Source organism: Limanda limanda, chromosome 17 (assembly GCF_963576545.1).
Source record: "Limanda limanda chromosome 17, fLimLim1.1, whole genome shotgun sequence".
NCBI classification, from domain to species: Eukaryota; Metazoa; Chordata; class Actinopteri; order Pleuronectiformes; family Pleuronectidae; genus Limanda; species Limanda limanda.
This window is the reverse complement of record NC_083652.1, coordinates 4117962-4142993: the sequence shown is the minus strand read 5'-3', so window position 1 is coordinate 4142993 and position 25032 is coordinate 4117962. Positions and strand designations below refer to the sequence as shown.

The 25032-nt window shown below is 40.4% G+C and overlaps 1 protein-coding gene across 3 annotated transcripts in view; it reads left to right on the top strand.

Moving 5' to 3' along the window:
* Positions 1 to 25032, top strand: part of LOC133023297 (potassium voltage-gated channel subfamily C member 1-like) — a 61422-nt gene that overhangs the window by 24140 nt on the left and 12250 nt on the right. For 2 of the 3 annotated variants that reach the window (XM_061090296.1, XM_061090294.1), the window contains exons 2-4: positions 8376 to 8507; positions 9240 to 10101; positions 13297 to 13509. In XM_061090296.1, the coding sequence (XP_060946279.1) occupies positions 8376 to 8507; positions 9240 to 10101; positions 13297 to 13509 (1207 nt within the window). Of the gene's footprint in view, positions 1 to 8375; positions 8508 to 9239; positions 10102 to 13296; positions 13518 to 16042; positions 16106 to 25032 lie in introns of those variants that run through there. The other variant, XM_061090295.1, reaches the window with a different exon arrangement.

The window sequence follows — 25032 nt, the reverse complement described above, 5'->3', positions numbered from 1 at the left end:
TGATCTGAAAAACAGCAGACAAATGTCAAATGACTCCTACGACAGGTCTGAACCAGTTGCAAATTGTGTTCTTACCTTATTTATTAACAATAATAAATAAAAATAGAAGAATATTGCTAAATCATTTTTACACACCAGTTACGACCAAATCTTTTCATATGAATGTGTGTCCTGTGTCAACTGCACAGTCAATTGACCCGGGAGTGAATACAGATTGAAACCATTTCCATTGAAGACAAAACCCAGATGTTGGGGGTTTCTTTACCAAATGGATAAAGGGCTTGAGGCCTCAATTTATTTGCGCATGATAGAAAATGTCAAACTGAAAACGCTTCTCTGCCACAAGTACTGCACACCATATGAAGTATTTGAAAGAATATAAAGAGTAAAAGTCTGAGTAAAACTAACTGATGGATTTTGTCATGCCTTGGTTTGCCTGGGAGCGCCGCAGCCTCCTCAGTATCATTACTTCCTACACACACTTTGTGCGAATGTGGCCTGAACTTGAAGACAACTGAATGTCCTTATTGTTGAAAAACGTACTAATCCGTGAACAACAATGAAGCTTAAAGTCTCCATGAAGATGATGTCAGAGCGCTACTGGAGTTCAACATATTTACGTGTTTCCAGTGAAAGCATTAAGCCATAGAAGGAAATGTCATAGAACTCCTCACCAGATTTTATACATGCTGTAACCGCTTAACACACACAGTTTTCTATCTGTTGTGGAGGAATACTCACCACCACCTTGATATGCTGTCAGATTTAAGCAATGCATTGGGCAGGGAGATGATGATTGAAACATCTGATTAACAGAAGGTTGGGATTTAGTTACATTATTTGAAAAAAATCTTAAAGGGGAAACCACACATATGTACAAAATGCTCTCTGACAATATTATTTGTTTTTTTTACAATATTGGCCAGATAATAGTTACACTTTTGAAGCAGTCCTTCCCAAACCTTAACCAAAGTTATTTTGTTACCTGAACCTTCCCACTTGCAGGACTCAGGATGTGAGCCTCGGTCCTCTCCATTGTGTAACCAGTATTCACTTGAGCTAGCTCCCAGTGAATTTCTTGGCCTCCTATTATATCCACGAGCCGAAGGTCACGGCTTACATTGAGTGTCCCTCAGCTTCCATTTTTGTAGTTATCTTTTTTGTGGAGGGTTTGGGCGCATATCTCAGGTCTGACCAGGTTAAATTACTCTAATTAGAAGCTTTTGATCCTATGTCCCAAGCTGAGAGCATCTTTTGCTTGCTTCATCCCCTTCTTGCAATTATCTACCTTCTTCTAGGGATTCTGGAAGAAAAAGTTCCTTTCTTCTCTCTCTATCATTCCTCACTTTCTTAACATCCATCTCCCTTGCTGACTCCCCCATCCCAACCTCATCCCTCCACCTCTCAGTATTGACATTATTAGCTAAGTACTTAGGTAATGAGTATCTTCTGTGCCACCGGACGATGTTTTAGAGGTAATCCTTCTAATGCGCCAACATAAGCAAATCTAAGTGAGACCACTTAAATGCTTTTAATGCTTTTATTTTTTGGTTAGTATTTTCTCTGACTCGTAGACTACTTTAGCTAAGAGCTGAGTGGTTACATGTCAGCAAAAATATTTGACGGTTTTTCTCAATTGCTTTGGCTCACTAGATGAAACAGTCCTGACATTCTCTAAACTGTGGGAACAATTATCTACAACTGTTTCCTGGGACACTTCTATTGCCTGTCAGCAAAAGGTAACCCGCACAAAACATTTCAAACAAAAATTCTAGATTTTATGACCGTGAATTAGCCAATGACACCACAGTGAAAAGTCTTCACATGAAAAGTGAAATGTTTAGAAATTGACCATGTCAGTCAACCCTGGAACTGTGTGTGGTAATTGTGCACTTTGGTCAAAACAAGTGCAATTTGCTTGAATAAATTATAATCTATTGTAAAAAACAAACATAATGTTCAGAGATTTGAACATATTGTTTCGGGGAGAAGAAGCCCATTCAAGATTTGGGCTAAAGCAAAGGAGAAACTACAAAACTATAATATTATACCTGTATTGATTGAGTAAGTGCCTGTTGAAACATCCAACATTCACGGCATCACTATCTGCCTTTCTCGAATCCAATATTCACTTTCTCAATAAAGTCTCAACAAACACATTAAAAGCAGCAACTGGCTCTTTAGCTGCTCACCATTCACTTCTTCACCAGTTAGTCTCTCTTGAACTCCTGATGAAAAATAGCTGACTATGTTTTACCAAATGCTCTACTATGTCCACTAGCTAACTGCTAACATTTGCTGGCTCCCTGGGTGGTGCAAGGCATATTATTTTGCTGAAAATAGACACATTTTGAACCTGAAAACAGGGTTATTGGACATGGTTCCTGCTCAGAGCAAAACTTATGAGATGAGCTATCAAAGAAATAAAGAAAGAAAGAAGAAAGAAAGAAAGAAAGAAAGAAAGAAAGAAAGAAAGAAAGAAAGAAAGAAAGAAAGAAAGAAAGAAAGAAAGAAAGAAAGAAAGAAAGAAAGAAAGAAAGAAAGAAAGAAAGAAAGAAAGAAAGAAAGAAAGAAAATGACTTAGCGCAGAGAGATCTAAAGGCACCAAGAGATGACAAAAACTGGAAGAACACAAATGAAGGAGAAAGGTATAAAAAGAGTCACAAAAATAGAAGAGTAAAAAGCCAAGACGGGAGGGAGAAGGCATAGTCAGTGATGAAGAAGATAAAGAAGGAGAGCCAAAGAGTGAGAGGAAATTGTTCAGGGGAGGTAAGGGAAGAGATTTAGGTCACTCTGTATGACTGACAGAAGCAAGGGAATATGATGGTGAAGATGAAGGAAGGTTTTCACAAAGACAAAAGAGGAGAAGGGGTAAGATGAACCCCTGCTTAACCCACAGACTGTATGTAAAGGTGGATGATGCATCTCAAAATGTAGCCAAAATATCCCATTTACAGGAGCTGCCATCTTGCCCTGGTGACGCCATTTGGAGCCAGAGTCTGCACAGTGAGTAGAGAGAAGCGGTGCTGTGGAGGTCCCGCCAATACAGGCACTCTAGTAAAACCAAACCTATCAGCAACATTAACTTAATTTAAAGTGCACTTATATATGTATATACATGTCAATAAAAAAGGTATCATACAATATGAGTACTTGTATTATCCATTCTAAATGAATTATTTTCATAGGTAACAGAAAATATACAAACCACAACAACAACTGTGTTTTTGATTAAGTCAAGCCATGAAAAAAAATCGGAAGTATTCAAGACGTTTTGAGACGCATAAAACATGGTTCACACTGAACTCTTAATAAAGATGCAGCAGATAAACTTGATCAGCCAAACAGGTTTTAATGTTGCTGATCGTGTATACAACTTATGAAATGTATGACTTGAAGTCTAATAGTGAACATTATAAATAACTAATAAGTAAAGATGAAACTCTTAACAATTGTTGACGTGGTAACTGCTGTTAGCACCAAAGACTTTCGCTGAGCAGCTTCTTTGTCATAAATGCAACAGAGAAACAGCTGCTGTATTTGTTTACAGTTTAGCCAAACAAAGCATGTGGTTTTCATTGATTATGTCTTGATTGTGATCTGATTTCCTGCTGCACACAGTGCGAGTCAAATCAAATCAAATCAAAATATTTTTCCGATCTTAATCTCTTGTTCCTGTTGTAAACTCAGTACATTTTTCCTCCTAAAGCTGTACTCAACTTTCCCTGTGATCTGAATGGTCAGTAGTCCTGATGCCAGGTTTTGATCTGATGCTCTCTTGAGTAGGTTAGCCCTAAAAAATAGATTAACATAGCGCTCTTCTCTACAAATTTGTGCTCACGATATGCACTGGTGTATTTCACTGATTGTGTCGAATATTAATGGTGCATTGTTTTATCTTGGAAAATTGTGTCAGTCTGCATGAGGGTTTTGTAAGAGTCAAAATAACACAGTCAGTTTATAATGTGCATTTAACTGGCCACATTTGAGGCTAAAGCCCTCATATCAGCCAGTCTGACAATCAGATAATTCTACCAGCGAACTATGATGCCTAATGGTGGATGGTTATCTGCCACAGGCAGCTTCTGACAGAGCAGACACTCAGCCAGACGTTTGGGAAGCATTTGGCAGGTAGAATGTGTTTCCTACTGAAAGAGTTCACAGTGTGAGCTGTGATGTGACAACACAACCCAAATCTCAGCTGTATTGTTAGACACACAATGCTTAAAGAGAAAATGAACAGTTGCAGAAAATACATGTCACAGAGCAAAATACGTTTGGTTTATGACTAAACACCTCAGGCTTACTTTCTGTTTAACTGCCACATGCACAAATTTAAGAATGGTAGCAAGGTAGCTACTACTTTTAGCCTGGTTGGTCAACAGAGTAGCTGCTTACATTCAGTGTTACTCATCAAACACATAGTGTGTACCCATGGGGCCCAAGAGACATGTTGAATTCTTTCACACCTTAGAAACAATATTTTTCAATGGAAATAGGAGAATATTTTAAACCCTGTATGGTTTTCCTCTTTGTTCATTTGCCAGCAGTGATTTTTTTTAATGCCTCTTGCTTGCCGTGTCTGTTGTTTCCCTGTCAACTGTAGATCAGTGGAATACTGTGAATGATGTGCAGGAAGTGACTGTCTTTGAGAGCATCAGCAAGTTACTGGTCTGGAACTGAGTTGATGTCCAAGTGACAATAAAGCCCTCAACTTGCTGTAAAACATCACTTACACTTACAGTTTCCAGCTTGGGACACTGGGATGTACCTGTGTTAGCATGAACGTGATTTCATTGCCGAGTGCCTTTCATGCTTGAAAAGTTTAGCGTTTCTGAAGCAAAGCAAAACAAGGGAGCCACGACGCAGTTCAGCAACGTGTCGAGTCACCACATTGAAAGTGAATGGAATTTTTTCCTTTTAAGCCTCAAACACATTTGTGTAAACGGTCTGTATTTATATAGCACACAACCACAAGCGGTTGGCAGACACAACTGCAGCAGCAGGAAACAGCCACATATAATTTGCACCCATATGGACATAAAACAAAAACATGCAACAAAAGAAGGACTGGGAATATAAAGAGCTTAGCTGTGGTTGGTCCACTGAAACTGCACACTGACACATTTCAGTTGTTGCAATAACAGTGAACTGTTTTGACTAGACAACATCTTGTAGTCTGATATAAAAATCTATAAATCTAAAATAAAAATGTAAGTACTTTTTATAATTCAATAGCTTAACCTTAGTGAAAAGGATTCTTGCCGCTTTCTGTATGTGTCACATGTGCTGTCTTAGAAAACACTGAACTGTGAGCATTTGTAAAGCCTGCCAGTTCTTATTATAAACATCTTTACCCTTGTGTCTCAATTTGTTTTCATACCTGAAAGTCTGGACCATGGTCCTAATCAAGCTTCTTGTCTTTGTCAAATATTTTAAAGGACCTTTGTTTGACATATGTACATCATTTGGAAAAGGCCTGCGTGTAATATTTACGTCTTGTCAATTAGGCAATTTTATTCGCTAAGATTTTTAAATCAAGTGCATTGGTAAAAGGTAGTCTTTCCATTCACATCGAGGATGTGAATTATCTGGTTCACATTGTTGATTTTGTTGCCACTCTAATATCATTATGATATTTATACTACTCTCTAATTAATGTCCTCGTCATTCAAATCAGTGGCAAAGACTACAAGCAATCCTACCAGCCACTTATTTTTCTTCTTCTATTGTTCTATGCTGTCTCAACTTCCTGTAATTGGTTTAAAAGGAACTGTTTCGCATGTATTCTCACACTGCAGAGTAATTCAATCATGGTTCAGTTTGATTCCCCCTCTTTTGATTGGACTCAATTTTGGTCCGTTGGTCTGTCCTGCCGTCCTAGGCCCATTCCTTTTTGGCTCAGCATTAACAGTCAGAAAGTCAGAAAAGTCAGAAGGTCTGGACCAAACAAGGTAGTTGTGGATGCACCCTCAAGCTACACTGAGTTGAGTCCTTATATTTGAGGGAATTAGGACTAGAGAAGGGTTGAATAGTCATTTAATTTGGTGCAATGTAAAAACAGTGCTCTCCATTAGTCCCGAAATGATTCAATCAACATGACAATGACCTCAAGTCCGTTTCATTGTATTCAACATTCTTCCTTTCAGACTGATACGACAGATTTTTGTTACTCACATATCTGTCAGATAAAGGGCAACAGAGGACATTTTCCTACATCAGTTTTTCAAAACTTCCATAATAAAATAACTCAGAGGGATGAGAAAATGGATTGATATTTTTTAAAGAAGGAGCAGCATCCGGTTCGAGAAAGAGCAAGTTGAAAAGTTAAATGAGAGGATGTTTTTGTTTCTGCTTTTAATAACTCTCTGACAACCCTGAAATGTTCATGAACGTGTGTGTGTGTGTGTGTGTCTGTGTGTGTGTGTGTGTGTGTGTGTGTGTGTGTGTGTGTGTGTGTGTGTGTGTGTGTGTGTGTGTGTGTGTGTGTGTGTTTTCTGTATCCAGGGCAGCTCTAGATAGCAGTGTTAAATTAGACCATGATAATAAGCTGTGGGACTTTCTCTGCTCCCTGAGGTTTAGAGGAAGACTTCATTTGTCTATCTTCATCACTTAGCTGACGAGCATGTACGTATACACACACACACACACAGAGGGAGAGAGAGAAAAAGAGAGAGAGAGCATTCTAACATGTGTAAATACTTAAACAAACATATACAGTGGTTAATTGTAAGTACACACATATATATACATGGAACTAAACACACAAGCACTGCAATTAAACATGCTGTCTGTCCATAACATGTCAGTAGACACACGCTACTCACGCACACAGAGCAGGAAGTCGACCTTCATCACTGACCTAGCATGCAGTTGCACTGTTTCATGTGGACATATGTGTGCACACACCAAACACCCACACCCACACTCACACACCTTTCGTATGTCATTACAGGGAGTCTGTTTACACACACACAATTAATAAGGTTTAATTTGACTGTACATTCTCCCACTGGACCAAAGCACACAATAAAATACTGTGACATTCTATAGGTATGTCTTGACACACGGATGTATTTAGCATCCAACTGTTTAAGATGTTTAAAAGGCTCAGATAGTTTTTTCTGATAGGGCTCAACCTGCCTTCAGTCACAAGGCTCTGTCAAACCAGCCTGTCCAGCAACAGACAGACACAGTAAGAGACTAGCTGTCAAACACAATCGAACAATTAGCTGCTTAAGAGTCAAACAATATTTCTGAGGAGTCGTAGAGAGTGTGAGAGTGAATATAGGACTTCATCAAATGGACAAAAACAGGACTTCAAATGAATTATAATGCTGTGTTATCACCGGATGTGCTTAGAGTATCTGCTTTTTTCACTGATGTGGGCCTGCAGCTTGTTCTGCTGTCCGAACCAAACCTGAATTCTGCCTGTTTTAGTTTTCATAAAGATGTAACCATGCTTTTTCCCAGCCGTTGTCTCACTAATTCTCTTTGATCATCTTCTTCTCAGCATGCAGTGTCTGATCAACCTTCACTCTAATGTTAAAGTTGGTTGCTTGTGAGCACACGATGCCAAGTGTGAAAATGATGTGACTGTGAAAAATTGAGATGGCTCAGTATCTGCATTATCATGAGGCAGGACAGTGCTGAGAAGGAATATTAGGGTTATGAAAATGCAGGGACAAAAAGATTGGAAGGGTTAGGGACAGTTGGGTGTCATTGGGATGCTGCAGAGCCAAGGAAATCTCATAATGCACACGTACAGCAACATACAGAACATGTGTGATAATACACTGCAACATATTTGAACACTTACTGTTGCAAGGCTGATAGAGTGGCTATGTGTGTAAAAGACTGTAAGACGATAACTGACCTTATTACACTAACAATTTATAACACATATACGCACGCACGCACGTACGCACACACACACACACACACACACACACACACACACACACACACACACACTCACATTGTACCTCATTTCCTTTACACACTCCATCCATCATCCTCTCTCCCTCCCTCTATCTCTCAGACTGGGCCGTTATCAGTGGGATTGCAGCAGTCAAGACATTTGCGCTGAGTTAACAGCATTTGTCCTCAGTGTGTCATTGCCGCCCCCTATCTGCAGCGTGTTGGCATAACCACTGCTTTCCACATACTGCAATGGCCCAAACCCCTCCTCCATCAGCAATCCCGTGTACAGCAATATACTAAAGACAAAGGCTTATACTGTCCACAAGAACAGTGTGACCCCTGCAGTGTTCTCGTGCAGGTGTGACAGCTCCCTGCTCTTTTGAGTAAAACAAGGTTATGTGTTTCATGTGCAAAATCTTAACATTTCCCTGTCTGTTTCTCTCTCTCTGCAGTATGTGGCATTTGGCTCACTCTTCTTCATCCTCCTCTCCATCTCCACCTTCTGCCTGGAGACCCACGAAGTCTTCAACACCATCTACAACAAAACGGAGAATGTCACCATCGGCAACGTGACACATGAGGAGGTACGGTGACGTTTCTGCCTATTGGTCCGTTAGTCTAAACAATGTGAATGTGACACTCCAGCAATTTGGAACGGCTCTCTGATAAAGATAGAGTGATTTGTGTGGTACAGATTAAAAATGTATGAAGGAGCTGCAGAGGCTAAAATAGCCATACATTTTTTAAAACCTGGTGGATCAACCTTGAGAAATACTCTATACTACATATCCCATAATGCAATTATTAGCGTCATTTTGCTAGGACCTCCTTGCAAGGTCATCTCATACATCACCTAAGGAGAGATAACCCTTATTGCAAAACCACATTTCTTTATATCACACTTGACAAAGCTCCTCAAGATCCTCATAAGTCATCATTATACAATTGTTTTCACAGGCTGAGATGGACTTTTCATAAATAATAAAGTGACATTTAGAATAGTTTATTACATTCATTCTGCAGGGACCTTGCCCGATAAGCATTAACCTCATATGAATGGATAAGATGTATTGTCACAGATGCAGAATTGATGTAGGGGTTTAAGTGGAATTTAGGATTGACCTAAAATGAATTATGTATTTTTAGTGCAGAGTTACACTGAATTTGTGACAAACTGGGACTATAAAGCATGAATGCAAAAAACTGTTACCTGTGGAACATTGTATTGTGCCCCCAGGCATAAAGCCTGTCCTGAATGAACAAAGAAATGAGTAAGGGCCTGAATTAATCCTTTATTTTTTTGTTTCACCCTGCAGATAGTGTATGAGGTGGTCACAGATGGCTGGCTGACATATGTGGAGGGCGTCTGTGTTATCTGGTTCACCATTGAGGTGATGATGCGCGTCATCTTCTGCCCTGACAAGGCAGAGTTCTTCCACAGCGCCCTGAACATCATAGACTTTGTGGCCATTGTGCCCTTTTACCTGGAGGTGGCATTGAGTGGCCTCTCCTCAAAAACAGCCAAAGACGTGCTGAGCTTCCTGCGTGTGGTGCGTTTTGTCCGTATCCTGCGTATATTCAAGCTGACCCGCCACTTTGTTGGTTTACGGGTCCTGGGCCACACTCTGCGGGCGAGCACCAACGAGTTCCTGCTGCTCATCATCTTCTTGGCGCTGGGCGTCCTCATCTTTGCCACCATGATCTACTATGCTGAACGCATTGGTGCCGACCCAGATGATCCAACGGCTGCGGCCCACACCGCCTTCAAGAACATCCCCATTGGCTTCTGGTGGGCTGTGGTGACCATGACCACACTGGGCTATGGAGATATGTACCCTGAGACATGGTCGGGAATGCTGGTGGGTGCCCTCTGCGCCTTGGCGGGTGTGCTGACCATTGCCATGCCTGTGCCCGTTATTGTCAACAACTTCGGCATGTATTACTCCCTGGCCATGGCCAAGCAGAAGCTCCCCAAGAAGAGGAACAAGCACATCCCCCGAGCGCCACAGCCAGGCAGCCCTAACTACTGCAAGCCAGACGCCCTAGCCATGGCAACCGCCTCTCCTCACAGGCTGATGGGCAATGTGCTCGGGCCGGGCATGGTAGGATCTGGCAGCATGATGGGTACTGGAGACTGCCCATTGGCACAGGAGGAGATCATTGAGATCAACAGGGCAGGTGAGTGATTGAACATGTGTGGATGGGAATGTTGTGTTAATGATGGTGTAACTGAACAACAGCCTTTCAAGGAGTTTTAATTCAAGGTCATCCTCACATGCCTCACACAGCAATGCTGAAATATCATATGACTTGTTGACAGCAATGGATTTGCTTGTTAGAGGCAAAAAAAATCATTCAACCTAAATTCAAAATTCAGAGTCAAAATTTGTGGTGGATGTTTCTGTTTATCTGTTATTCAATAATTTACTGATAATCGCTCATTTACTGTAATAAGTGTCATTAACTATAATAAAATACCAATCATTAAAGGTAAACATTCTAATAAAACAATTGTAAGTCATTATAAAATGGCATGAATTTCAGTTGGAGAGTTAGAGTGTTGTTGTCATTGAGCAGTAGAGGTCATGTGCCTTGAACGGCTCAGACATTGTTTAACACGTGGTTTGGAATGGTTAAAAAATGGATTTGTTCTTCCGATCAGACTTCTCTTCTTCTTTACTCTAATACTTACAGAATTCCAAGTTCTAAAGTTAATCGTTGGAGTGGCCTTAGCAAGATCATTATATAAAACTGTCCAAGTTTCTGACCCTTGCGCCAACCAGAGTTCAGATTTTAAGCACTGTGATGATGTGAGACTTGTGTATCTAAGAGGGTTTGAAGCTGTAAATAACGACTTATGTCCTCGTTCTTCCTAGAGTGGAGTACACTGAAATAGATTTTAATTTACGATGGAGCGAGAAAGCTGAGGACAAAATATTACTTTCTCTTGACAAATCCATCTCTTCCTTGTCCCGGCCTGATGCAGTACCACCAAGGCTGACATGTTCTGATAATCCTGGATGGGGTCTATAGCGCCTTACATTATATTCTGACTGCTGAAACATTGATCCAGGCCATCTCGTCCAATCTCTGCTCTGCTGTTTTAATAGACATGTCCATCATCCCTTCTCTCTCTTTCTCTCTCTCTGTCTCTCTCTCTCTGTCTCTCTCTCTCTCTCTCTCTCTCTCTCTCTCTCTCTCTCTCTCTCTCTCTCTCTCTCTCTCTCTCTCTCTCTCTCTTGCTTGCTCTCGCTCTGTGTGTGTCTGTGTGTGTGTCTGTGTGTGTCGGTGTGTGTGTGCAATGTGTTCATTCTGGTTTAGCACTTTTTGATGTTAAGCCTGTACATCCGTAAAATGCAAACGCTCCCATGAAGAGTTGGGTCAGGGTATCAGGATATGAGTTGAGATCAGAAGCAGAATAAACCACAGCATCAACGGCAGCATGTTTTTTTTCACAAGAAAAAAACAAAGCTACAATTGCTACACATCATTGGTAAGATAATTCTCAGCACTTCAGAAGCTGAGTGAACATTTTAAAAAGTGAATGCTGAGTGTTTGAATTTAAATACAACTGAATCTGTTGAGCTGAAATACTTGACTTAAAAATAAATATGCAATGCAAGTTATGCAAATCCAAATTTCATATTTCTATTTTATGTCAAGTTTTTATTTTACAAACTACAATGTACCTGCAGTATTGTGGTTAAAGCTGCAGGTACTAGTCTTGAGGCAGCTCTATATTTTTTGAGGAATTGCCCAAAGGAAAATTAGCTTTCCGTCGTTTTGACAATATTGCTGACAATGCAGCCATTTTGTCTAAATAACCTTCATTAGGGCCCGAGCACCGAAGCGGTGGGAGACCCTATTGAAATTGTAAGGATTATTTGAATTGTCATTGGACAAAACAAATGTAGTTGCATTGGATGCATGAGCGGTGCTTGCTTAGCATATTTTTATTCGAAAAAATACCAGTTCTGCAGCTGGCACGCAGCAGACATGCTCCCTGTGTGAACAACAGCTGCTTGAGACGCAGCAGATCAGTGACGCAGTTCTGACGCGTAGCAAACACACCCAGTGCGGCCCAGGCGTCAGTGCGACCACCATGTTTCGGTCGGGCAGTCAACCTGTAAAGTGTGAGCATAAAGTCGCCTGTTCAGTGGACATATTGAGGCGGTGACAGTGGTGAATATAACACCTGCTAAGCATAATCCATGAGTGTTTACATGAATGAAGACTATGAAGCAGGCTCCGTTCAAACTGCTCCTCAGATTATCAAAGGGCTTCGATTATCATGTGCACACACACCTTTCCTACGTCATTGCAGGGAGTCTGTTTCTAACATTTCTGTGACTCTCCTCATTCCTTGACTTGCAAGCTGTGAGAAAACAAAGAATGATTGTACTTCTCTCCCTGGCTCTCTTTGTAATACTTTTAATGTAACCAACTGAGCGTGACACTCTTATTGTCTTTGTGAGTACAAGGTCAAAGTGGTTCTGATAGATAATAAACCCTATAGTCCCTAAAGCTGCCGGTATAATCCATCCCAAAAAGCAAGTCAGGTGCTGGAATAGCGTCAGAAACCAATTGCTGTTGTTCTATATTTAATCGTTATTGATAAACTAGGTGGTTTCCAACATAATCTGACCCTCGTCCGGTATAATGTGTGCATGTTTGTGTTGTCTTTGAGTGTGTGTGTGTGTGTGTGTGTGTGTGTCCAGTGCTCTGTTGAACAGTAAGTCATATCAGATTAGATTTGACAGCTGTGTTGAAAGCTACAAGTACAGTTTCCCCTGTAGCCCTTTCCTCTTGTCCGTGTGTGTGTGTGTATGTGTGTGTGTGTGTGTGAGTATGCAGCCTGCTCTGCTGCAGTGTGCTGGTCATGTGATCAGGATAACTATCACAAGGCACTAACCTTCATTCAAACGCCCCTCCTCCTTCTTCTCCTGTCTATCATTTCTCCTCTCTCTCTTCTCCCAATTTAATTTTCTTTTTGCCTTTGAATCTGTTTTTTTTCTCCCACTCCTCTTTTTCCTCCCTTTTTCCAGCTTCTGTTTCTCATCTCCTAATCCCTTCTACTTGTCCTCCTCCGAGTCGCTCCTCACCACCTCTGGTCTTATCTCCCTTTTCCATTTTTATTGCTTTTATGCTCTCAACCTTACCTTCCCCTCTTCTCTCAATACCCTCCTCCCCACTCTCTCTCCTGACCATTAATCTTCTCTTTCTTCAACTCCCCCTCCACCACATTCTCTCTCAACTTCCTTCCAATTGGCAATTCTCTCAAACTGTTGTTTCCTCCTCTCATTTATACATCTCCTATTCTGCCTGCAGTCCTCAACCTTGATATTTCTCTTTTCATTTCTGTTTTTCACACAGATTCCAAGCAAAATGGCGAGACAGCGGCCAACACAGCAGCTTTGGCCAATGAGGACTGCCCCACCATTGACCAGGTGCTTGGAGATGACCGCAGCCCAGCCACCGGGGGCCTTGGCTCCACCACTAGTCGTGAGCGTTACCCACATGACCGGGCCTGCTTCCTGCTGAGCGCGGGGGAATTCCAGCGCACAACGGATGGGAACGTTCGGAAAGGTAGGAGGGCGGATGGGGGGAGGCGAAGGATTGAGGGTGGAGGAGGAGGAGGAGGAGATGGAGAAGGAGCAGGAGGAGGAAGAGGAAGAGAAGGGAGAGGAGGAGGAGGGGTGGAGGGAGGGCAGTACTTTAGTGACAGCAGTGTGCTGTCTCTCGATGCGTGGTCTTGATTGATTTAAATTCATAGTTTGTGTAGCGAGTAAAATTATATACATATTGTACAAACATATGACCAAACATAAATATGCAATTACATACATGCACAAATACAAAGGCTGGACAATAATAACTGAAGCCCCACAATATAAAAAATGCATTTCTCTGGAGTCAACGATGTCACTACCCCTCAGCACCTATCTGTCACACACACACACACAAACTGATGCAGAAAAAAAGCTGATGCAAAAGCACAAACACACATACTGTACCATACAGACTACGTAAAATATATAACGTATAAATGTATTTCAAAATAAAGTACTCAAAAAGCAGTAATGACAAAATAATCACATTCCCCCAGTAGCTCTCTGCTGTCACACTAACACCATGTCAAAGTGCACAGAGTGACATTGATATTTAAGGCTCAGTCATACCTTCCATCTACAGCTGTAGTAGAATAATTCCCCTTCATGTATTTATCCTGCATCGGTACTGCAGAGGTACTGCAGAGGTTGCTGCAGCACTACCATCCGCACTGATATGCAAGTGACTGGATTCGCTGTAGTGCAACACAAACGTATTAATGACAGATGTCTCTCTTTGATTTTGTGAACGGTCGTCAAATCAAGTAGTATTGGGATTTTGCACTGAGGTGAATCAACAGTCACATGCAAGATAACACCGGTCTCCCGTGTACGCTGTATTCTGTGTTCACCACAGCTGATACAGTTCTTTGTGTTAAACCTCATACAGCTGAATCGGTTTCATTTCAAAACTCTGCCCTTTAATGGGATTATTATGTTACCTGTATTTTTACACACAGAGAGGCATCAGGAGTTTTTCAATTTTTTAACTGTCTACAAATCCCCCCCAAAAAAGACAAAAGAAGACATGCATCAGCCTCAAAGATCCTTTTTGGTAGCTGGTCCGTGTGTCTGAATGTGGAACAAATATCTGAAGATTGTCTTTATGACTTCACAGACCATGAAATAGCCAACATGCAATATATGAAATATTAATACCACCTATGTAAATCATTCAAATTATATAGAGGTCACATATGTAAACGGTAATAAAGCAAATTTAGATTAGAAATGGTGCACAAAATAGAATCCAGTTTATGTTGACACAGTACGACTTTATTGCAAAAAAAACAAGTAGGATAAACATGACGTTTTTTTTTACCTCGCTCTGCACCACAAGACTGTTTATAAAAAGCTCTGCACACAACGTCCAGCGCACAAACAATAAGAAAGTGATAGTTTATTGTAGAACTGTTTTATTTTATGATAAACATGGAACGCATATCTCGAGAGCCCGCTGTATTTTTTTATGGGCCAAAGGAAGTGCAGTGTGAAATCTGATGCGGTTTGGACCTGTGATATGTTCAATATCAATAAAGTTTGAATAAACAGGTGACCAGCATGGAGTCAATGAAGTCTCTTCTTTTTCTATTCATCCTTAAATCTAGAGGTGAAAACAAGTTGACCTCGGAAAACATGTTAGTGAAGTTGTCTTCTTTTCTCATCTATTGTGGGACACTGTACTTTTTAACATACATTAGTGAAATAGTAAAGAGAAGGTACTGTTTGTGTGTGGCATCCCGACGGCCCCCACCCTGACCAACCTGCTCCAAAAGTTGATCTTTATATCTTTTTAATAACAATAATAATTATGCTCTTTTAATGGGATTTGATTAGTTGACAGTAAGAAAAATAAGAAAATGTCTCCAGCCTCTTTGTTTAAAATGCTTACATCATGCATTCATCATGCAATATTTAATAACACATTATACACATAAATATTTCAATCCGTTTCTGGAATGAAACCCTTCATGTGTAAATCTCGAGTTGTTTGAATATAGTCTGGTAGAACAGATGGATCAGATGAATGTCTCTGTGTTCTCAGGCATCACCTCAGGCTTCTTCATCGCCATTGTCTGCTGTCTCTTCCTCACTCTGTCACTCTGTTTATTTCGCTGCAGCTAATTCTTCTGACATGATTCTTTAACAGTTTCTTCTGTTTCTCTCTCTCTCTCCTCCCTGCACTACACTCTAATCTCTGCCCCCATGTTTACTGTACACACCTCGTCCTCTTGCTCCTTACATTTTTCCTTTCTCCTGAATCTCTGTCCCTCCTGCTTCATCCGCGCCTCTGTGCTCGCCGTATTTTTTCCTCTAAATTTCCCATTATTTATTTTCCATATTGTCTCCTGCCATCCCCAAATGCTGATACCAAAATAATTATCTTCGTTTTCGTTCATGACCCCCGGCCTTTCACCTGTAACACTCCTCTATGCTACTATATTTTCCCTGATCTACACACACAAACACACTCCAAAGCACACACCCATACACACACTGACGTCTCAGAGTCCAGCAGTGTGACATCCTTCCTGGGAGAGGAGTGGTTCAAGCCGGAGGGGCCTCTGCTATAGCATCCCACCGCCTCATGGATCAAACCATAGAAACCCAGAGGTAACACTTTCAAGAACAAGAACAAACACAAATTATTAGAGGAAACTGGACTAGACTTCACAAAACTTTTTATCAGATTAGAATAATTCAGACTTTATTTGATAAGAGTGAATTAGAGAAGATTCCATTGGACTACAGTTAGATTCAGTTAGACAAAGCTTGACTAGATTAGACTTAACTAGATTAACAGTATTTGGAGTAGATTTAACCAGAGTACATCAGACTAGATTAGACTAGATTACATTTGATTATTGCATTGTTGCTTTACTCTTAGAATCAGTTGGATTCATTCAATACGTTCCAATTATCAGATGAGAAAAAACTAGGAAACAGAAGACAAGAAAGTTGAATCTGACAGGAGGAAATCAGTTTATTAGAGTAGATAGATACATGTATAGTTTTTCTACACCATAGGAAAAAAAACACCATGAAGCTGACAAACGCTCCACCCCCTGTAATAACATGAAGATCAGGAAATACATCACAATGCCTCATAACTCACAACCACACACACACACATCTATACATTGTTGCATCTTACACAAACACACACAGGCGTGTGGTAAAATGTGTAAAGGTACATCCAGGTTGCTTGTTGTAGTAATTTTAAGTGTGGTTCAGCATCATACTGTGAATAGCAGTTGTGCGTGGAAGTGGGAGTAGCTTATGCATGGTGTGTGTGTGTGTGTTTTCCCCATACAGTACAAAATCCTTATATTATATAAACTATACTATACTATATATACAATATTTTGTATTGCGTTGATTAGTTACTAATAAACGTCATTAGCCTACTTGCTACACTGCGTCATCTCATCACTGCTCATCTGTACGTAGAATAAAGCTCAGTAACACTTTCTTCCCTATATCCTACAATCTCTCTTGTACAAATAATATTGTAAACAAATATTACACACACACACACACACACACACACACATATATTCTTGTACTTATATTTTATTGAAGACACTCATTGCCATAAGGCATTCCCTTGCCCATTACCCTAACCCTAACCAACAAAACTAAATGCCTAAACCTAACTTAAACCTAAACCTTATTCTAACCTACCCTAAAACCTTAGTATTAACACTCTAACAGTCCATTGAAAAAGTGAGGACTGGTCAAAATGTCTTCACTTTCCCAAAATGTCCTCACTCTGTATTGTCTATGTAAGTACATTTTAAATAGTCTGTATTTTGGAGTATTTATGGCAATATTCTAGTCTTGTTGACCACTCAAAACTCTTTATAGTACAGTTTTGCACACACACACAAACACACTGATTTCACACAGATGCATCTCTCTGCGCCACTTTGTAGTTCTCTCCATACCAGCAACTGGACACAAAACTGCTCATCACCTATAGCTGACTTACCTGTAAAATTGCGGCACATTAAAATACTTCCCAGATGTGCACGCTGAGTACAAGCACATACTTTATTTCCTATTTGTCTGCCTGAGCTCTCACTGCTCAAGACCAGAGTATTCAGGTGGGGAGACATACACAGATGAAGCAGAGTACGAGGTTAGTGAACGAGTCACAGAAAACTCAGAGCAGTTGTCAGGCAGTGTGTGTCCATGTGTTTTTGGGGTGTAGCTTTAACAAGAGGGCTGACGGGAGGGAGGGAGATGTATGGGTTGCATATACATTGCAAAGTGTGCCCTGCTCTTAATAGCTCTTCCAGACATACATACCTTAGCTTCAATTAGCTCTTTAGAGGTTTGGTTTGATCCAATTCAATTACTTGTGTGCTTGTAGAAAAAATAATGTTTAAATGTTATATTATATAATGAAATAATAATCTACAAAAATAGAGTAACACACGGTCAAAACATTGCTAGTGGACCAAATCTAAACGACAAAGCCACTTCCTGCAAAAGGAATCACACACACACACAGACACAGACTCACACATAACTCAACACAATGTGTGACTGCGAGCTTGGTTGTGTGACTCAATGCATGCCTGTGTACTGTTCATTAGCCTATTCACATGTGACAGAGATATGCCTCTTTCACACCTACAATATGTTGTATCCAGCAGGGAGAACAGAGTTGGTCTGAAGGTTAAAGTTCACAGTGTGGATCCATGTCTGATGCGTGCTGTTGTTGTTGTTATTGTTGTTTTGTTGTTGTGTCTCCTTCCCCAGGTTATGTCAGGTCATGCGTTTGTACGTTGGCTCTGTTGGTCTGTGGTACACTGTCCATCTGTCTGTCTGTTTGTTTTCTCCATTATTTTCTTCTTTCTGTGTTTTTTTCTTGTCTGTTCGTCTGTCGCTCTCCGTGTGTGTCTGTATTTTGTGTGTAGCTGTCTTCCCCTCCTCTTGCTCCTCCTCTTCCTCCTCCTTCTCCTCCTCTCACCCGGTCTCCTCTCACTCTGGTACTTACAGATAGGGGTTTGGGGGGTCAGGGCAAGGAGGAGGGGGGGTGGAGGTTTGCCAAACCTTCACTGTCACATTTACCTCTTTGAAAGCAGTTTTGGTCCAAATGGGCCAGCGAGGGCTAATTCCCTTCTGCTTTCAACATGATGGTGCTGGTTCCTGTTTTGCAGATTTGCAGATCTAAAGTCTAGTCAGTTCTCATGGAACTATTGAGATCCAAAAAAACCAAACAGTATATGCACTGGAACATTAAGGATAGGGAATAAGAGGCAAAGAATAAAAGGGGATGTATTTCAATGTTTTTGTTTCGGGATGGGTGCCAGAGTGAAAGTGACTGCTACACACTGGTTGGCTCTTTGCCGCACCAGGAGAGTGAGAGCTGGTTGGTTGGTTGGTCACTTTACCTTTGTCTTCTCCTCTGGAGCTGAGCTCAGGTCAGTTCTTACAGCGCAGCACGCAGAGAGCACTGTTTTGTCTCACAACAGACTCGGCTCCATGGATTACATAATGGGCTCAAGACGATTGGAAAGAAACAGCTTTATGTTCAACTATAATTTCGCAAAAAGTTTTAAAGAAAAAGTTCCCATTGTACTTTGAAATGAGCTGAGCTGTGTGGGCCTCTCTGTCAGGCTGGGCTGGAACACTGACGGCTGTAGAAGGGCTTCGAAGAGCTACGTTAGCTATAGAGACACCCAACGGCTTTATTTCAAATACAAAGAGACCCGCAAAAAACTGGTTTCTTTGACAGACCAGCTGATAGCAGGCAGGCAAAGACAGACTAAACTCTCACCCCAAAAAGACACACACTCATACACGCACACAACCTCAGGTAAGTGTAAGAACAACTTCGAAGGGCTATGGTGACGAGTGTAGTGGTGGCAGTGTTGGCTGTGCTGTGATGGCCTCGTAGCTTTCTATCTTTCTGTACTCTGCAACTTTAAAAACAGTAAAAAACAAAACAATTAGCTGATAACTTTTTTGAGGTAAAAAAAAATCTGTGCTTTATTTATCTTATGCTAGTAATGTTCTTATATTTGCAGTTGTTAAGTCTCTTAGCGAGATAAATAATGCACACCTCAAAAATGCAGTCACAAATAGTCGCTGGGCTTTTGCTTTAAAACTGCCGCTGGTACTTTCTTTCAATCCATCTGTGGAACCCCTCTTTCCTTCCTCCCTGCCCCTCGCTTGCTGACATTATTACAGAACTCTCTCTACTCATATGGGATGAGTAACAGATCATAATGTCACTGCTGTCATTACAATGCAACACTTTCAGCTCTGTGGCTGTGAAGGGCGGGAAGAACGGAAGACTTGAGCATTTTGGAGGCATTTTGAAATGGAACTGGAACACTCCTTTTCCCTGCTGTGTAACTTTCTGACTCTTCTCCTGCCTAGTTGATGAGCGGGCAATAGGGCATGGGCGCAAACTGCTTCTTCTGGTTCGTAGAGCCTGAATTAAGACAGAGAAAAATTTGACAGGGATGTCATAGAAACTGTCTTTACTTCTTCGCCCCTGCCAGAGGGATTGTTGTAGCCTGGTTATGATTTTATTTTCGAAAATGTATTGTTTGACCTTTTGATGATCCCGGCTCAATATGGGCTCAAATTGGGGTCAAAACATTTTGAGCTTGTAAAGTGATCAAAAATAATTAGACACAAATAATTAAACACAATCCACCTTGATGTACTGCACCTTTCAGTCAAAAGAACCTGATTGGAGCCTTCTGATTGGACTCTGCTTTGTGATGGATTGCCATGTCCAATCAGCTTTAGCTACAGATTTTAGCTGACATCAGCAACTATATTTAACTATACACTACATAATCAAAACATTAGTGACCCTATTTTGACCCGATAGCTCGAGGGCCCAAGTCACAGGAGGTCAAATCTATCTATCTATCTATCTATCTATCTATCTATCTATCTATCTATCTATCTATCTATCTATCTATCTATCTATCTATCTATCTATCTATCTATCTATCTATCTATCTATCTATCTATCTATCTATCTATCTATCTATCTATCTATCTATCTATCTATCTATCTATCTATCTATCTATCTATCTATCTATCTATCTATCTATCTATCTATCTATCTATCTATCTATCTATCTATCTATCTATCTATCTATCTATCTATCTATCTATCTATCTATCTATCTATCTTCTATCCATCTATCCATCCATCCATCCATCTATCCATCTATATATCTGTCTTCTTACCATCCTTGTGTTCAAAATGTGCTCATCTTTTAAATAGTTGTTCATCGTTGGAATTGTTATTCTTTTGGTTTAGTGTGTTATTTTAGATTCTTTATGCCTATTTTATCAGTCCTAATCATTCTGTCTTACGTTCTCATCCTTTGATCATTTCCCCACCATCCCTCCTCTCTCTCTCTCCTCTCTCTCTCTCTCTCTCTCTCTCTCTCTCTCTCTCTCTCTCTCTCTCTCTCTCTCTCTCTTTTCGCTCTTGCTCTCCTCATTTTCTCCTTATCTCTGCTGTTGCTACGGAAACAGTGGACAGGGGAATTCTGGGACTTGGTGCAGCAAAGCATTTTGGGTCAAGGCTGGGTGTTTGATTGCATTATTGATTCATATCGATACAGTGGGCTGCATTTCACCAACCATCCAGTGAAGCCAAGGGGAAACAAACAGTGATACAAATTAAACCTTTTGTGATGTAAATTATGCCAATGTGCGAAGTTCAGGGTCATAATCCACTCCAGAACACACAAGACAGTACCAACCAACAGTCAGTGGCGATAAGGACAAAGATGTGAATACTGACTCTTGGAAAGCCAAAACAAACCATAACAGCTGTAGATAAACCACTTGTCTACAAAATCAGTAAACCAGCAATCTGGGCTGATTCTCATATTCATTCATATCAATATGAAATCATTAATAAGGAGCAGCAAATTGTATTTGCCCCCTTAATTGGACATAGTGAATTTAAATAAGCCAATGTAGCACAAATATCAAGTAACTTTCTCACTAAATATTTAAAGGACCAGTCTGGTTTTGGGGCATCTAGCAGAGATGTTGTATTTTAGAAGAAACTGAATACCCCTATCCCGGCTCTATCCCTTAATGTAGGAGAATCTATGATGGCCTTCAGGTAACATAAAAACACGAACCACAAGGCTGTAGAGACATAGTTTGATTTGTCCATTCTGGGCCACTATAGAAGCATGTAACATGGTGGACTCTGTGGAGGAGGGCACAATGCTGATTCCAAGGTAACGAAAACACAATGACTCTTAGTTTCCAATGATCAGACACAATCCTATATTCCATTTCTGCCAAAAGACCCTCCTCAATCACAATCACTGGTTATTTAAGAGGGACTCCTGTCATCATCCTACAGAAACAACAAACCAGGTCCTTGCTTTTTAAAATGAGCAGCATTTTCTGATCCATCATTGGTTAATTTAAGGCAACTAAAATTATTAAGGAAAAAATAAGCTTGAGTAAATAAAAGCAGCAATATTGATTGTTGGTAGTTTTTAAACACTGAGCTGTGTAAGAGAGGTGACAGGCCTGACATTTCTTGGACAATCAATTCTGTGCCCAGAGGTATGAGATCAGCTGGAGTTCACTCTACACAAAACTAGTTCCTTCAATTTGTGTGCACAACACCAAAACTTCCCAGGAGAGATTAACCAATAGGTTTTAAGATTGATCAAGTCAAAGTTTAGGGAATAAATGGAAGACAGCTGGGGGTAGGCTCTGGCAGCAAGCTTTTACCCAAATATACAGTCAATATGGCAATTCTTTTTTGCTATTCATGGGTTATGTTCAGTGTAGCTTTTGCAGCAGCACAGAAAATTGAATACCCTTTTTTAATTAAGAAAACCAGACGGTTTTTTATTTCAGTAATGTGAATTGCATCACTTCAAATTTGACAATAAACAGCAACAAAGTCTGAGACAAACTAGCCCAATAGAATTAACGTTACCAAGAGCTGAGAATGGGAATGTCACGTTAACATTACTCTCAGGTGGTTCTCTGTCGTGTTGCTCACAAGGAATTAATTCCTCTTATTGCTAAAGAAATAAAACTGTAATAAGATTAGATGACATTTAAGCTTCTCCTTTCAGACAGTGAAGTGTGGCTCAGTGAACCAGTGAGTTAGGCTGCCTCCTGAATCATTCCCTGCTCTGCAGTGGAGAGCACAGGTAGCTGCAGCAATGCAGAACAACTGACAGAGTGCAGTTCTATTCAAACAGCCATCGTTTGGAAATGCTAATCATTGGATTTATTGAGGAGAGTCCGTCATACTGGTGCAAAGCTGAGTTACATGGTCACAATGTGTGAGAACAAGGAAGCACACACTTTTCTTTGCAATAGAGAACAACACCTGCAACCACCGAGATAAGCTGCAACTAAATATGTATAAGATATTGTAATCAACACTAGTTTTAGATACAATATTTCCCTAACCGAGTAGGGCTGGCCCTTCAGTTCAGCCTAGAACAGGTATGAGCCCTTTTGTCTTTACACATGGTCAGACTGAGGCATTTAATCACAGTACCGTCCTGCTGAAGAACCCCTTCACAACATTGTCCTCCCTGCTAAAATGAAGAGGGGAAAACGCTGCCTTCTCTCCTTCAAAAAAAAAGAAAAGAAAAACCTGCAGAAAAGTAACAGCAGTGTTGGTGCAGTGCCGCTAGTGCCTCCAAAGGCCAAGACTGCACATTACACCTTTGTCCTGACTGCTTCAGTTTCAAAGGCAGCAGACACTCTGCATTATGATACTGTACACGTCCGTCTCCCTTTTCATTGGGGAACCTAATCAGTGAGTGGGTGGAGGCTGAATAAGGGAATGAAATGTTGCATTAATCACTCCCTGGCTTTGTAGTTCATGCCGTCTCTGACTGCTGTCCAGTCTCCCCTTGTTTTTTTCCTCCCATAATTCTCATTCTCCCTGTCTTTTCCCCTCTGTCCTCCTCCTACTTGTTCTCGGTAGGAATAGTATTGATTGTCCTCATTGACAGACAGATTCCATTGGCCTGAGCTGACTCCTGAGTCAGTACTTACAGGCTCATTGATGGGAGCAAATATGCTCTCTCTTTCTCTCTCTTTCTCTCTCTTTCACTCCCTGTCCCTTGATTTCTACCACGAGCATGCAGTTTCATGTTGAGTATACTCTCTCTTCACTAGATGACATTCTCTTTCTCTCCCATGCACACTGTCTGTTTTTCCTTCACCTAATTTTGATTTACTCCAGTCAATGATCGATGGCCTTTACGCTTGTGTTTAATCACTATTGGTGGTAAGAATCCCTTGAGGCCTATTGAATTGCACTCACATTACTTTATTTCCTGAGTGCCACTACAATAGTTGAGCCACAATGGTATCAGGAGGAGAATCATGTTAACCAAGGAAAGTGCAAACCGATCAATTATGTGGATTATGGTCGTGGAGCTGAAACTATTATTTTCAAACCATGGAAGTCAGTAAGAATCTACCAATGACAAGGGTAACTGAAGAATGTAAACAAGAATATCATATTTGAAATTCTTGCATCAAATACACAATGTTAATGTTCAGGGTAAATTACTATAAGGTTTTGTAAAGGCTCACAAACTATGCATTAGTATTATATATGATGCCAACACATCAGTAATGCAGGATACTCCACACAATTTGTCACATGAGGACACATTATGTTTCTCACATTTTCTTCACATTAGGGGGACATTGATAAAGAAAAAATAAATCATAATTTGAATCCACTAGGTAAAGAATCTTTATTTGGTTCGAAAAAAATCCTCCACAGGTCCACCAAATTATAAAAACTAGTAATACCAACCTCCTAAATATTTCAGTTTTTTTGATTGAGATTTACACATAATTCTCAGAATTATCAAAGAAAAAACGCCCTTACACCTCGCAATGTTATAGAACGTGGAAAAATGTTAAAGTAAAAAATTCAATGGGTCCGGTCCATCTAGTATAACGTTAATCTGTTCAGTAGTGTTTGCATAATCCTGCTAACAGTTAGATGGACAGACAAACAAACAGACATAAACTCCTTGGCTGCAGTCATTAGTATTGTGACCAATAGAGCTCAGCCCTCTGTAGCTTAATAAAACACACACATGGGGAGTAATATATTATTTCAAACTGAAAAATACTGCAAATAAAAAAACACAAACAAACAAGCAAACATATACTGCTGGACAAGAAACCACGATGATAGTTTATATATTTTATATATATATATTATATAAACATGCTCTGGTGGTCAACCAGTCATCAGTTATACTGGAGAATTATCAACAATCTCATTGTAATCTATATGATGGAGTTTTAATTTGTATATAATCCCCTTAAACTACAAATCATTGTGTTTTTGTTAATTAGAATGAGCACTTATCTACATAGGGAGAATCTGCTCTGCAACAGAGTCAACCATGTTTCTACAGTAACTCAGAGCAAACAAAACAAATACTGCCTCTAGAAAGGATTTTATATGTTTTTATGTTCACCAGA